Consider the following 14,019-nt stretch of genomic DNA (forward strand, 5'->3'; position numbering starts at 1 on the left):
TGTGAGGATCTCTAGACCTGGGTGGGGAGAATGGGTTGGGAATGGAAGGAAAAGAGGGCACACAAGCAACATGAGACCCTGGGACAGGAAATGAAAGAAGAGATTCTGAAGCAGAGAACCCCAGACAATGGGTATCAAATCTAGAATCTTTGACTTTTAAAAGTCAACATGTGGCAAGTTTGATTTGATTATGTACCAGGCTCTTGTTTTTGTTGTTGTTGCTTTTGTTTAGTCGCTAAGTTGTATCTGACTGTTTTGCAACCCCATGGACCGTAGCCCACCAGGCTGCTCTGTCCATGGGATTTCCCAGGCAAGAATACTGGAATGGGTTGCCATTTTCTTTTCCAGGGGATGTTCCCGACCCAGGGATCGAACCTGTGTCTCCTGCATTGGCAGGTGGATTCTTTACCACTGAGCCACCAGAGAAGCCCCACACCACCCTCTATAAACGTATAAATTGTTTGCACCAGAGAATGAGAAATTCATAAGCCAGAAACAAAAGACGTTTACAGCCACACCACTGTGTGCGCGCAGTCTCTGTAGTCTGCTATTTGTCCAATATGGTCATCTGCTTACAACTTTAAAAAAAAATATAGGGACCAGATGAGACCAGTTTCTTTTTGCTATTGTTCCAAAGGCCAAGTGGGAAAAAGGTAGGCCTCTGTACCTTCAATACAGAAGCAACTCTGGCAGTCTTGCATTCGAAGAGGAAATTTGTTTATTCTCACATTCATCCATTTAATAAATATTTGTGGGGCTTCCTCCAGTATGTGCCAGGCACTTTGCAGTTGGTGAGAATACTAGTTTCAGGGTTTTGCTGTAGAGTTCACATGCTGTCAGCTGCTTCCTTAAAAAAAAAATCTTAAACAAGAGCTTACTATCTTTTTGTATCCTGATGGGCTCATACATCCAGTCAGTGAGGATTCTCTAACAGTGGATGTCTTTGAATGCTTGTAGCTTCTGTAACAACAAAGCTTGTATAGATAACATCCCTGCTTAGAGACTTCTGCCCAGCATGTTGTCTCCTTGCAATTCTGTGCATTTCTAATGTCAGGCACTACTTTTATTACAAGCGGCTCAGTTTTGAAGTGGTAGGTCATCTCAAAAACCTAACTTCAATATATCTCCTATAATTTTTTTTTTTTAAATGTTGAAAATGACATTTCCTTTTCTCTTGGATTCCTGGCTGGCTATCGGTGTAATAAAAATACCCTTGGTTAAAAATACTAATGGGACACTATAAAATTGTCAGTATATCTTAATGAAAGGCCAAAACCTACCAAATTAGTAACACTCTTTTGTATGATCCCTTAGAACAAGCCGATTTTAAAAAGACAGTTTCTGAATTATATTCCTAAATCCTCAATCCACTTAGGCTCCTTACACACAATGAAAGCAAATAAGCTACTACCCATATCAAACTCTACTCAGTAGTTACCGATGGGATTCTAAAGCAGAAGAACACATGCTGCCAAATGAAATTTTCCCTTCATCTCTGCAATGTTGGGTTTCCCAAAGCCAAAAATAGCCCCACCTATTTTTACTCAAAAGTCATCATTTTCTTCTGAGAGTGGCAATCTACCGTATTACCTCTGGTCATCTGCCTGCAGGGCCTGATAGAGACAGTTTGTGGGAGAACTTTACCTACAGGTCCCAGGTTTATAAACTAGTACTTTTTTTTTAGGAAAGCTCTGGCTTTCCTCTATGAAAAGTGTGTGTGTGTGTGTGTGTGTGTGTGTGTGTATAGTTTCTGGTTAATTGTGTCAGCACAAGCTACATGGAATTCATAGTTTGAAGATATTTGAAATAATCCTCCATTAGGTCAGTGTTTAATGTAAAATCACAATGATATACCACTGCAATCCCACTAGAATGACTAACAAAGAACAGACTGAGGATACTAGTATTGATGAGGAGATGGAATAAACAAGTTAAGCATACATACCATATGATCAGGCATTCACTCCTAAGTATTGTGTTGACAAGAAGGCATATGATGAAGGGAAATGAAAACATATGCCCACATGAAGACTTGTATGTGAATGTCCATAGCAACTTTATTTGTAATAATCAAATGTTGAAAACAACCTAAGTGGCCATAAACAGGTCAGGAGATAAACTGTGATGTATCCATACAGTAGAATGCTACTCAACAACATGCTGAGTAGCTACAGTGTATGTAAATCTCAGAATAATTATACTGTGTGAAAGAAGCCATACCAGAACAAAAAAAAAAGTACATGCTCACTCACTGTTCTGTTTATATAAAATTCTAGCAAATGCAAACTGACACATATAGGTAAATAGATAAATAGGTAGTGATAGAAAGTGGATCAGTGGTTGCCTGGCAGTGGGGAGGAATGAATTACAAAGGGGTGTGAGGAAACTTGGGGGTGATTGATGTTTATTATCTTGATTGCAGTAATGGTTTCGCAGATGTGTGTGTTTGTGTGTGAAAATTTAGCAAGTTATACATTTTAAATATGTTCAGTTTATTGTTTATCAGTTGTGTCTTAATAAAGCTATTAAAAATTTCAAAAAGGAAAAACCACCGACCCTACTCCATGTTTCTGTTCAGAGTGTAGCTTCCATTGGCAACACTTTAAATAGTGTCCATCTTGCTGTGGAGGCAATACAGAAGACTGTGGATGAACACAAGAAAACTGTGGAGCTACTACAGAGTGACATGGTAAGGAAATCTACAAATGCCAGCGAAAGCCAGCACACTCCCAAGCCAGCACACTCCCGCCTGCCCTCTTCTGTGTTATCATGTGATACTAACTTTCCACTTACCTAAACAGACCACAGGAGGCACCTTTTTAAAAGATACAGTAGGCAATGTTTATTGATTTTTCTACAATCTGTTAACTAAGATAGGAAAAGCTGAGTCTTTTGCAAATGTGGTGAAGGAGGTACAGCACTAAAATACCATTCTCAGAGTGGAACGTGTCAGAAATAAAATGGAAAAGAAGGAAAGGGGGTGAGGAAGTGTCTTATTTATTGCTACATAACAAATCACCCTAAAACTTAGTGGCTTAAAACAACACTGGATTATTTCTCACTCTTCTGTGGATCAGGAGTTGGGGCAGGGCTCTTAGACTGTGGAATGATTAGAGGCCAAGCAAAGAGGAGCTCTAGAGGGTGAAAGGCCAGCTTGGGTGTTCCAGCTTTAGCCAGTCTCCCAGTCAGATTACAGCTGCATGGATGACCTCAGCCTATGCCATGTGAAGCGGGATGCTACCCCCCCCCCCCCCCTCTGAGCCCAGTCAACGCACAGAATCATGAGAAATAGTAAACTATTGTTTTAAGCCGCCAAGTTTGGGGATGATTTGTTATGCAGCAACAGATAACTGAGACAACAGCAAAACCCCTGCAGTGTTCAGGAATTGTTTTCAAATTTCTCTTAATGCTGTGCCAATATAAGCTGTCTCAGTCCTTCAAAGGCTTTAATTTATCTCCTAATGGATACTCAGCTCCACGAAAGGTTTATGAAGGATGAAAAAGAATGGCACAGCCCTCACTGTCCTGCCAGAGAGAAGAGGTATCCATATGTGAAATCAGGATGGTACAAGGCACACAAAAATTCCCTAGATTATCCACCAATTTCTAGATCTCCCCTGCATGTTGTTTTCAAGCTTTGGAGTTTCAAGTTTAAACTGAGCAGTTTGTACCAAGGAGACCTGGACTATATTAGAGCTCTGGAAAGGAGGGTTTTTCATTTTCTTCAGAACAAGTACTCCTTATTTTCATTTAGTGGAGCTGACCCAGAAGAAAAAGCCCTGATCTGGGTGTCCGGACACCCTGGATTCTAATTCTAGCTCTACCCTGTAACTGTTTGATCCATGATAATAAAGACTTCTCTAACCCAACAGCTCTTTTATTATTATTATTATTCTCATTATTTTAATAGCTTGAGCATTTTCACAAAGTAATTATTTTCTAAAATAGTTTTTTCCTAACTCAAAAATTCATAGTTTATAGAACCATGGGATTATTTTTTTTTCTCCTCCTCCTGTTTTCTTTATTTTACCTTTTGATTATTATAGAAGCAGAGTTGACAATGTCTAGGATTTCAGATTTCAAGGAAAACAATTTATTTTGGCCAGTTGCATACTCTTATCATTTTATTTGCATCTTTTAAACTTCTGTGGTTGCCAGTGGTAATCCTACTACTGAATAAGCCATACAGACATTTTCTGTTAGAGGGAAAAGTGTATATAAACATGTCATACTTCAGTCTCTTCAGAGTCTTGAGCAGTGGGAATGGGATGAGAAAGGAAGGGTAACCTTCAAACATAACTCTTGGCATGTGCTGTACAAACTGAAAAGTTGGTAATGTGCATGGTTGATTATGTTGCTCAATGCCCAAAGCCAGTGGTTCCATGACTGGCTCTTCTTTGAATGTGCAGATCTCTTTAATCCCGGAAAAATGGTGACACTAACCAGGTTCAGACCGAGTTGGTCCTGGGAGATACAAGGGTTCTGTAGTTTCTCTGAGAATAAAGGCAACTGGGAGAGAAGACCTAGTTTTTAGGGAGTTCATTCTCAGTTTCTCATTCTGAGGCTAAGAAACGGGACCTCAGTTCCCTGACGTAGTCTGGGTGCTGCTGGTCCAGTCCAGGCTTTAGGCCAGGCCTCCCCAGAAGTACCTGGTGCCCTCAGGCCTAGCCCGGGACTGGTCACACTAAGGCTTTCGGGAAATGATTGTTGATTAATCTGTGAATGCCCCTGTGAGAAGCTGGAATGTTCCAGGCCATCCCTGATGAATAAGTGGTTGTAGTTATTAGTAGTACTTATTGCCTATACCAACGTCTGTTCCTGTTAACAGAATCAGCACACCTTGAAGGAAACCAATGGAAGCAACCAGATCATTCCATCACCTTCCACTCTAGCTGAACTTGACAATAAAACCCACAGTGAGAATTTGAAACAGGTACTTTTGACTCTGGTTTAACTCCCTTGAGACCACACTATAATCTGAAGGTGACCTGCATAGTATGGGCTCTGTGTTGTGGTCCCTCAGCAGGCATCTCTAGCACACATTTGCCTGCCTGAGAGCTAAACAGAGAGAGGGTACGTGTGGCTCTGTCAGGGATCCAACATGCAGCCTGTCTCCTCCTTGGCACATTGCTTTTTTTTCCCCTGCATGTCCCTCAGTGGAATAAATTCCTTTTCACATCTTGAAAGTCATAGAGTAACCAGATTATCCTGAAACTGTTTTTGAAAAATAGCAGTCTGGACAAATTAAAGATGGATGAATAGTAAATTAAAATGATAGCTGTTTTGAGTCACAGTTCAGAACAGTAGAAAGCATATCCTTGAAAATGAAGAGTTTCTAAAGACTAAAGACCAGAGGAGGGAAAAGGATATTGAGTTCAGAATCACATTAAAGAGAATAAAAGAAATCTTCACTAAGAAGAATTCCTATACTGAGTCTAATGCCCTGTAAAACCTGTAGTCATCATTCCTTTTTAAATAGCAATCAGTACTGGAGAATGTCAATAAAAAATAATTGAATCTTATACTAAATAATGCACTACCTGTTATAGTTTTGCTACATGAGCCAATTCAGTAATTGGTATTGTTCCAATGGTGGTTTCACTCTTGACAAATTAGGTTAATGAGCATTTCAGTTAATAACCCAGCAAGCTTTCGCACCAGCAAGTGAGGTAAACATTGGGAAATCAATTTCCAAGCTCTCAGCTTTCTAGGACCAGAGAGTGAAGCATGTGGGTAGTCTTCCCTCTTTCCCCCTCCTGTCTAACTGAGGTCAGATAATTCCAGAGGGAGTCAACTGGGAGCAATTCAGAGTGGAGGGACAAAGCAGAGACAGACAATTGATGGTCTAGAGCAGGGAAAGGAGTTTACTTCAGTAACTTGACAAAATAAGAGTTGTTCACTACTGCTTCCCTGCTTTTCTAGCACATGTCTTTAGCTGGATTCCATAACTTGATTTATTTCCACTCTAGGATATCCTGTACGTCCACAGCTTTTTAGAGGAAGTAAACAGTGCCCAAGTTGGGTACCAGAGACAGAATGATCTTAAACTCGAGGGGATGAATGAGACCATCAGTAATCTTACCCAAAGAGTCAACTTGATAGAAAGAGATCTGGTTGCTATGAGCAAGGTAGAAAAGCAAGCGAACCTGTCCTCCAGCATGGTAAGCCTCTTCCCCTCTTTTTGATGTGTTCTGTGTGTTTTGTCTGTACATGGATGACATTCCACCACCTTTTCAGACACTGACCTCTGGCATACTTGAGAGGCTCCACATTTGTGTTGTGCTTAATCCTGTCTCCTTTAATCCTTACACTAGCTCTGTGATGTGAATGGCACAGGCGGTGTTAGTCCTGGTTTGGAAGGGAGATGTGGAGAGGTTCAGTTGCTTGCCAAGGCCTCCCCACAAGTTATTGGCAAAGATGACAAGCCTCCTTTTGTGTTGCCGGTGACTCATCTGGTGGGGAAGCTACGGCATATATTTCCAAGGAAAGTCTTCTTGATCTTTGCTTTTTTAAGTTACTAAGGATGGAAAAAAGTCTGGAAAAAAAAATGTACGTACATGAAATGGAATCACTTTGTTGTACATTGAAAACTATTGCAACACTGTAAATCAACTGTACTTCAGTTTGAGACTTCCCTGGTGGTCCAGTGGCTAAGATTCCATGCTCCCAATGCAGGGGGCCCCAGTTCAATCCCTGGTCAGGGAACTAGATCCCACGTGCCACAAGTAAGACTCAGCACAGCCAAATTAAAAAAAAAAAAAAATCAGGAGTTAAAAAAAAGATTAAGGGTGGGAACAATGACAGTGACAATAACTAGAGAATCCTGTTTTTTTAAACCCAAACTAGGCTTTCAGACTTGTCCTGTTTCAGTCTTCATCTGACTTTGCAGAAAATGTCAGGAAATGACATTGCAGGAAAGCTGTTTAAGACACGTCATGTCAGACCAGCTCCTCCTCTAAAGAGATCGTTGAGTCCATCCTCTCATTTTATACAAGAGGAGCCCAAATGATGTACTGAGTCACTGATGCTGACAGATTGTATGGTTTACTGATTTTTATGTTATTGCAAATAAAATGTGAAGGGGGTTTTTTTCTTTTCTTTTTTAAAAAATCACCTTTCACATATGCACTGTTTGAAATCCATGTGGATTATTTTTTAATAGCTGCAAGCCCCACCCTTAAAATTTTCATACAGCAAAGACATAGGCATATGTAGAAATAGAAACCAAATATAGAACATTGCACTGTAAATCAAGTAACCGCCAAAGCTGGAAGCAAGCCCACAAGTAATGTCAAGCTCTGGCACATAGGAAACAACCTTTGAACTGGTTCTGCCACAGTGCAGCCTTGGCAAGTTGCCTGGCCTTGGCTTTGAGATTAGAGGAGGAGAACCCGTTCCTCCTCCTTTCCAGGGGTGTGTAATTTACTACAAAGCTGCGAAGATTAAAGGAGCCTTCTTTCAGAAAGTCCTTTTGAACTTAGCTAAACTAAGCATGGTAGAGGCTAGGAATTTGGGGTGATTTGATGAGTATTAGGCCTTGAAGGTTGGTTTTCAAGGCTTATTGTGAAAACTCACCGGCCGTAAAGCTCCCCATACTGTCCTTCCCCTCCCCACTGTATTTTTTTCCAGAAGAGGAAATTGCTAATAGTACCATCTGTCCTACTGTTTTTTCCAAAAGTATCATACCCAGCATGGTTTTGGATTAAAGTTCTCTCATTTTTTGAAGTTTGTGATGGAAACAACTAGAAACACCAGTTTCAGCTTTGTCTCTCTAAAACCTTTCTCCTACTCTTATTCTCCTGCTGGTATTTCTGTTGCGTGTTCTGAGACCCTTTACATAAGTTTGGCAAGTTTGTTTAAAAAGTCCTAAATGTTGCTTAAGTTTTCATGTTTTCCTTTAATCTTCTCTTGTTTTGTTCCTTTTACCCTTTAAGGTGAATGATAGAGCTGCCACTCTGAAGAGAGAGTCTTTGCATCAAGTGACCAACAGAATAGAGTCAGTAAAATCCCAGGGCATAAAGGTGAATAATAAGAGGCTTTCTCTGAAGTAAGAGTAAATGCATAGGCATCTGCTTCTTTCTCAAAGGGAGCACGTCAGTCTTTTTTGCTGAAAACTTCAAGACACAGTAATTAGTATATTAGTAAATAAGTAAATACTTCATCAGGCACCTGTCCCATGCCCAGCTCTCTGCTAGAAGCTGGGGTGACCACAGTGAGCAGGATAAACATGTGACTGCTCTTGTGGTGGAGCTCAAAGTCCATCAGTCAAAAGATCATTAACACATAATTGAGTGGAATATAAGTGCTACAGAGGAAAAGTACAGGATATCACAGAGTGTTAATAGAACAGGAAGACTTCCCTAAGGAAGGGGCTTTTAAGCTAAGACAGTAAGTTCTCTGTACTGTTGATGGGAAACAGAGGCATAAATTATCTAAAAATGGTATCTAAACTAAAAATTACTTCTTGTTAAGATTACAGTCTTTGGGGGAATGGAAGAGGGGAGAAAAGATTGTAGTCTCAGTGCATACAGAGTCCCTTTAAGCTTTAGCCAGTTCCCTTCACGTTGTACCTTCCCTTTTTTCCTTTCTCCCAAATATATTGTCTAGATAAGACAAACAATCTGATATGTTTTGATATCCCCGGAAAGAAAAGGTGTTTTCAACATTCTCTGTAATTAGAGTATTGTGTAGTATTAGTATTATAAGACCTGGGTTAAGATAAAGGAAAAGCCAGGAAGATCGTGACTGGGTGACTGAAATATCATTTCATATGCACATTGCATTTGATAAGCTCAAGGATGTGAGTTCACAGGAAATGAACTTGGAAATGAACCATATGTCAGACAGTTTTCAGTGTAATGCTTTCCATCTATACTTGTTCTTAACAGTTTTGTGTATTATCTAGATAAAAATCACATATGTTAAGATTTCAGTGCTTTATAAGCAGGTTTTTATTGAGTTTTCTAACTGCTACTACCAAAAATAAATTTGAACTTCACCTAGAGAATAACAAGAGAAGTTTAAGATCCAGATAAAAATGTTGAGCACAAAAAAAGTAACAGGTGATTATTGGAAAGTAGTAGTGATTTCAACAACAGTTCAGATTTTAATAGTAAATATCAGAATAAAATAGAGCTAGTACACATTTTTGCCTGGATTTTTTGGCTTTACTTTCTGACACTTTGTGATTTTTAACTGTTACCCCGATATCTTAGTGCTGCTTCATCTAAGCATCCTAGCAAAGTGCAATTTCTCCTTGCTATAAATTATTCAAACATTTAGTACCTAGTTTTAGCTATATATATCCATATTTTGACTCCCTAAACAAAGAGTGATCTATGGTGGTGGTTTAGTCGCTAAGTAGTGTCTGACTCTTGTGACCCCATGGACTATAGCCTGCCAGGCTCCTCTGTCCATGGGATTTCCCAGGCAAGATTATTGGAGTGGGTTGCCATTTCCTTCTACTATACAGTAACTGTTAGTGTAGAATAAGGATAGGAGAGAAATAAGTAAATATATGTTGAATGAAAGAAACATATAGTGGTCAATATTGTAATTAGACATAGGATCAGGACCTTTCATACTAGCCTATGCAGTTAGAAACTGACCTCACAGAAATCAGACTTCTCTCTTTTTATAATTAATTGTATTTTTATCTGCCACTATATCACCCTGGAATGAGGCAGAGGAAGGGGAAAATTTTTTTTAAAGATACAAGTAAGGCCTTAAATTAGAAATACTATAATTCTTTCATGTTCCTAACAGTTCCTGCCACCAGTTGAATAGTTATCATGGGGGACAAGAAGGCAGATCAAGGGAATACTTGTGGTCTGGTTGCCTTTTTTTTTTTTTTTAAGGTAATAAGAGCATGAAACTCTACCTAAAGTGGTATAGTCACAAGGAGAAGTAAGCTACTCAGGAAAATTAGTTAGTATGAAATAGTTCCTAGACAACAGGATCCTGCCCATTTAGGAAATGGGTGTCATGAAGGCACCTGAGCAAGTGTGCATTCCTTTACTGCTGGCATATGCATGCCTTCCCCAGCTGCCAAGTGCACACAGCGAATCAGATCATCTGTGGCATAATGTTCCCTGAATGATCTAGGCTCAAATCCAGCCCAGCCCTCATCAACACTGAGTACTAAAGATGTCTCTAGTAATTACTGATTCATTCCTTCATTGCCCTCAGAGGGAGCCTATTTGGGGTCAAGAACTACAGGCTAACTAGTCTTTGGGAATATCATGAAGAATCAGATGAGGTCCTGCTTCTGCCTTAAATCTTCTATGATCTTTGTTTTGGACAGAAAGAAGATAGTTCAGATTCTCAGGTATCTAAGCTTAGAGAGAAACTGCAGCTGATAAGTGCTCTCACAAACAAACCTGAGAGCAGCAGGCCTCCAGAGACTGCCAATGAAGGTAAGATATTCAGGACTGGCTTCTGAATATTTCACGCAGGCTTGGGCAGCTCGCCTCCCACACGGGGAATGGGGAAAGGTGTTCTGGCAGGACTGATGGCACGGAGTGAATGATGCCCGAGCGCACCGAGTTGAAGCTGCTACACTTTGCTTTCATTTAGAAAAAGCCCATTTTGCACATGATTTGTACTCCAGTCTATTAAGGGAAGAATGGGTAATGTTTAGCTGGAAATAGACTTTTCCATGCTGTCTGCATCCAATTATAGGCAGAAACATTACTGTCATGGTGTGTATTAAACCAGCCCTAAATGTTGTTTATGGGAGTCTTCATTTCTGTAAGTGCATAAAATTTACTTAAAAATAAATATTAGTCCTCCTGAAAAGCCATTAACAAGTAATAATGTGGGATCATTGAGTTGGAAGGGCCTTTGACTTTAGGCAGGGACATAACCTAATCGATATTAGCAGTTGCATCAACCTCTGCTGGTGCTGCTTAATGATGTAACCAAGGCACTAGATTATGTTCGTTTTGACCCCTACCCACCCACAAGTACTTGGCATTTTGGGGAAAGCAATACAACTTCTGTTACTCTCTTTTACTTGGGAGACAAAAGTACAGTGGGAGGCCTTGCCCGGACATTGTGCTACATAATTGTATGGTAGCGTTATTTCAGCACAGCCGGTCTGGTGACACATACCCTCAAATCAGGCTCTTAGCAGAGTTCCCACGATGTCAAATCCCCAGTGCTTTTCTCATTGCAGCTTGAACTCTCAACCTCTAAACACATATAATGCTAACTTGAACTGTAAGAGCATCCGGTTGGGACCACAGCTTCAAACTTAAATATTGAAGTTTGAAGGTGACCTTCAATACTGGTTTAATTTTATATCAGACTGGTAATACTAAAACTGTATATTGTTTGTTACAGAGGAAGTACAGAATTTCACATCAAAGCCATCAACATTGCCAAAATTCCCACGGTCTCTTGGAGACCAGACTGAGAAAGCTGTCCAGCTAAGACCTGCTTCCCTTCCAGGAATTTCTAGCATCGAAGGTAAAATTTTTATATTATGGAATGATTGAGGAAATAGCTCAAAGTTGTAGCTTTCTAACTCTTTTAACTTGTAAGATAAAGATTGATATCTAACACTGTTGAGAACTTCCTGTGGGCCAGATAGTTGATATGCATTATATCATATAATCCTGGTAACAATCCTGGGACCATCAGTAGTCATGTACTATACCCACTTTACCGATAGGGAATTGCCTGAAGTCCATACAGCCAATAACTGATGAGGCAAAATTCACACCAAGGCAATTTGACAACGAAACTTTTACTCTTAACCACACTGCATTATGTTATCTCTCTGTGAATGTTTTTTAGGGTCTTCAGTCATTCAATGAGTACCTAGTTAGACCCAGTGTAAGCAGTAAGAATACAGTATAAGAAGACACAGTCTCACTTTCCCCATGGATATAACAGTCCAGTGAAAAAGACAAGCAAACATAATACTGCGAGACTAGCAAAGTAAAGTAAAAGTTGACCCTGTTTGTCAAAAGTCCTCCAAAAATGAGGGGTCTTTGGCTGAAAATCGGCAAGATAAATGTTAGTAGGAAGGATCTGATTCACAGAGAAATGTGTTTGCCTTGCTTCCAGCAGTATGTGTTCCATCCCTCTTTGTGGTGTTTGGTCTCCTGATGTTGCACTTGCTAACTGCCTGGAAAATCACCCATTCCTATCAACCTCTCTGCCTGACTCTTCACCTCACTTTAGAAACCTTTCCACCAGGAAACATTTTCTTAACCTCCCAGGATGGGACTAGGCCCTCCTGTGTGTGTACTCATAGTATCTTATGTTTGCACAGGTCACACTGTTGTAATTTCCTGGGGAGTTATAATATTTAACTTCACTCCCAGCCCCTATCCTCATGCCTGGGACATGTGAATGTTTGTTAAGTGAATAAGTTATCTACAGGTTACAATTAATTCTTAAAGCATAGAAGACTTAAATTTACATTGCCATTTAATTTGAGTTCAGATGAGGTGGATGAACCTAGAGCCTATTGTACAGAGTGAAGTAAGTCAGAAAGAGATAAGTATTGTATACTAACATATATATATGGAATCTAGAAAGATGGTACTGATGAATTTATTTGCAGGGCAGCAATGGAGAAGCAGACACAGAGAACAGACTTACGGACATGGCGGGGGGAGGAAAGAGAGGGTGAGACGTATGGAGAAAGTAACATGGAAACTTCAATTACCATATGTAAAATAGATAGCCAGTGGGAATTTGCTGTATGACTCAGGAAACTCCAACCAGGGCTCTGTGACAACCTAGAGGGGTGGGAAGGGGTGAGAGGTGGGAGGGAGGTTCAGAAGGAGGGGACATATGTATACCTGTGGCTGATTCATGTTGATATTTGGCAGGAAACAACCTAATTCTGTAAAGCAATTATCATTCAATTAAAAAAAATTTTTTTAATTTATATTGCTATTTAAATACTTTCTTCCCTATCCCCATTTTTTTTCTTTCTGTTTTCTGGGGAGACAGGAGAGTGTTAAGTTGTGTTTGTTGGCAACACAAGTTGCCTCCTCCTGCTCTTCATTTTTACATCAAGAATTGGTGAAATAAAAGGAAGAAAGACTGTTAGAGCAGATTAAGAAATAGCCATCTTAACGTTTATACTTTAATCCCTAATATAGGTGGTGCACACTTTTGAATGACTACATTTTTTAAATGACCTGAGGCAACAATCTGATTTTTATTAGAATACTCTTGCAGAGTGCTTAGCACATTCTATAAACTCATGCCCCGTGTGTACACACATGCACACACACACAAAAAACATTTTCCAGTTGACCACTCGGTGGCAGGATTTGGGAACAAGTGTCTCATTGCTTTCCTGGTTTTCAGAGAGCTTTATATAGCTGCTTTGCTGGGGCTCTTAGGACTGAAAGTAGGGACTTACACAAAAGGTTGTCTACAAAATTGCTTAACAATGCTGTTCTCTGGTATTAGAGACTGAATCTATTTTTTTCTATTGTTTATGTTTAATTGAAGGATAACTGCTTTACAATATTGTGTTGCTTTCTGCCATACGTCAACATGACTCAGCCATAAGTATACATATGTCCCCTCCCTCTTGAACCTCCCTCCTGCCTCTCACCCCTTCTCACCCTTCTAGGTTGTCATAGAGCCCTGGTTGGAGTTTCCTGAGTCATATAGCAAATTCCCACTGGCTATCTATATGTTTCCATGCTACTATCTCCATTTGTCACCCTCTCTTTCCCCACTCCCCCATGTCCATAAGTCTGTTCTAGAGACTGAATAATTAATACTAACTCATTCCATGGGGACACAGTCAAGCCCTTGTTAAACATTATATAAACAGTTGGCCCTCCTAAGTATTCATTACAGAGCCCGCTCTTGGGAAGGGTGGGAGAGTGGGGAAGGTCAGTCTCAGAAAGAGAATAGTCACATCCTATTATCCCCCTTCCCCCAACCCCTGGCAACCACTAATCTCTCAACCACTTTCTCTTTGGATTTGCCAATTCTGGGTGTTTCATGTAAGTGGAATCATGTAATACATGGTCTTATGTG

At 40.0% G+C, this 14,019-nt stretch overlaps 1 protein-coding gene across 2 annotated transcripts in view; it reads left to right on the plus strand.

The window, feature by feature from the left end:
- Positions 1-14,019, plus strand: part of EFCAB14 (EF-hand calcium binding domain 14) — a 42,379-nt gene that overhangs the window by 23,889 nt on the left and 4,471 nt on the right. The window contains exons 5-10 of one of the 2 annotated variants that reach the window (XM_061121984.1): positions 2,579-2,689; positions 4,829-4,933; positions 5,970-6,161; positions 7,935-8,021; positions 10,304-10,415; positions 11,344-11,469. In XM_061121984.1, coding sequence (XP_060977967.1) covers positions 2,579-2,689; positions 4,829-4,933; positions 5,970-6,161; positions 7,935-8,021; positions 10,304-10,415; positions 11,344-11,469 — 733 coding nt within the window. The remainder of the gene's footprint in view (positions 1-2,578; positions 2,690-4,828; positions 4,934-5,969; positions 6,162-7,934; positions 8,022-10,303; positions 10,416-11,343; positions 11,470-14,019) is intronic. The other variant, XM_061121985.1, reaches the window with a different exon arrangement.

This window comes from Dama dama, chromosome 20 (assembly GCF_033118175.1).
Source record: "Dama dama isolate Ldn47 chromosome 20, ASM3311817v1, whole genome shotgun sequence".
Classification (NCBI taxonomy): domain Eukaryota; kingdom Metazoa; phylum Chordata; class Mammalia; order Artiodactyla; family Cervidae; genus Dama; species Dama dama.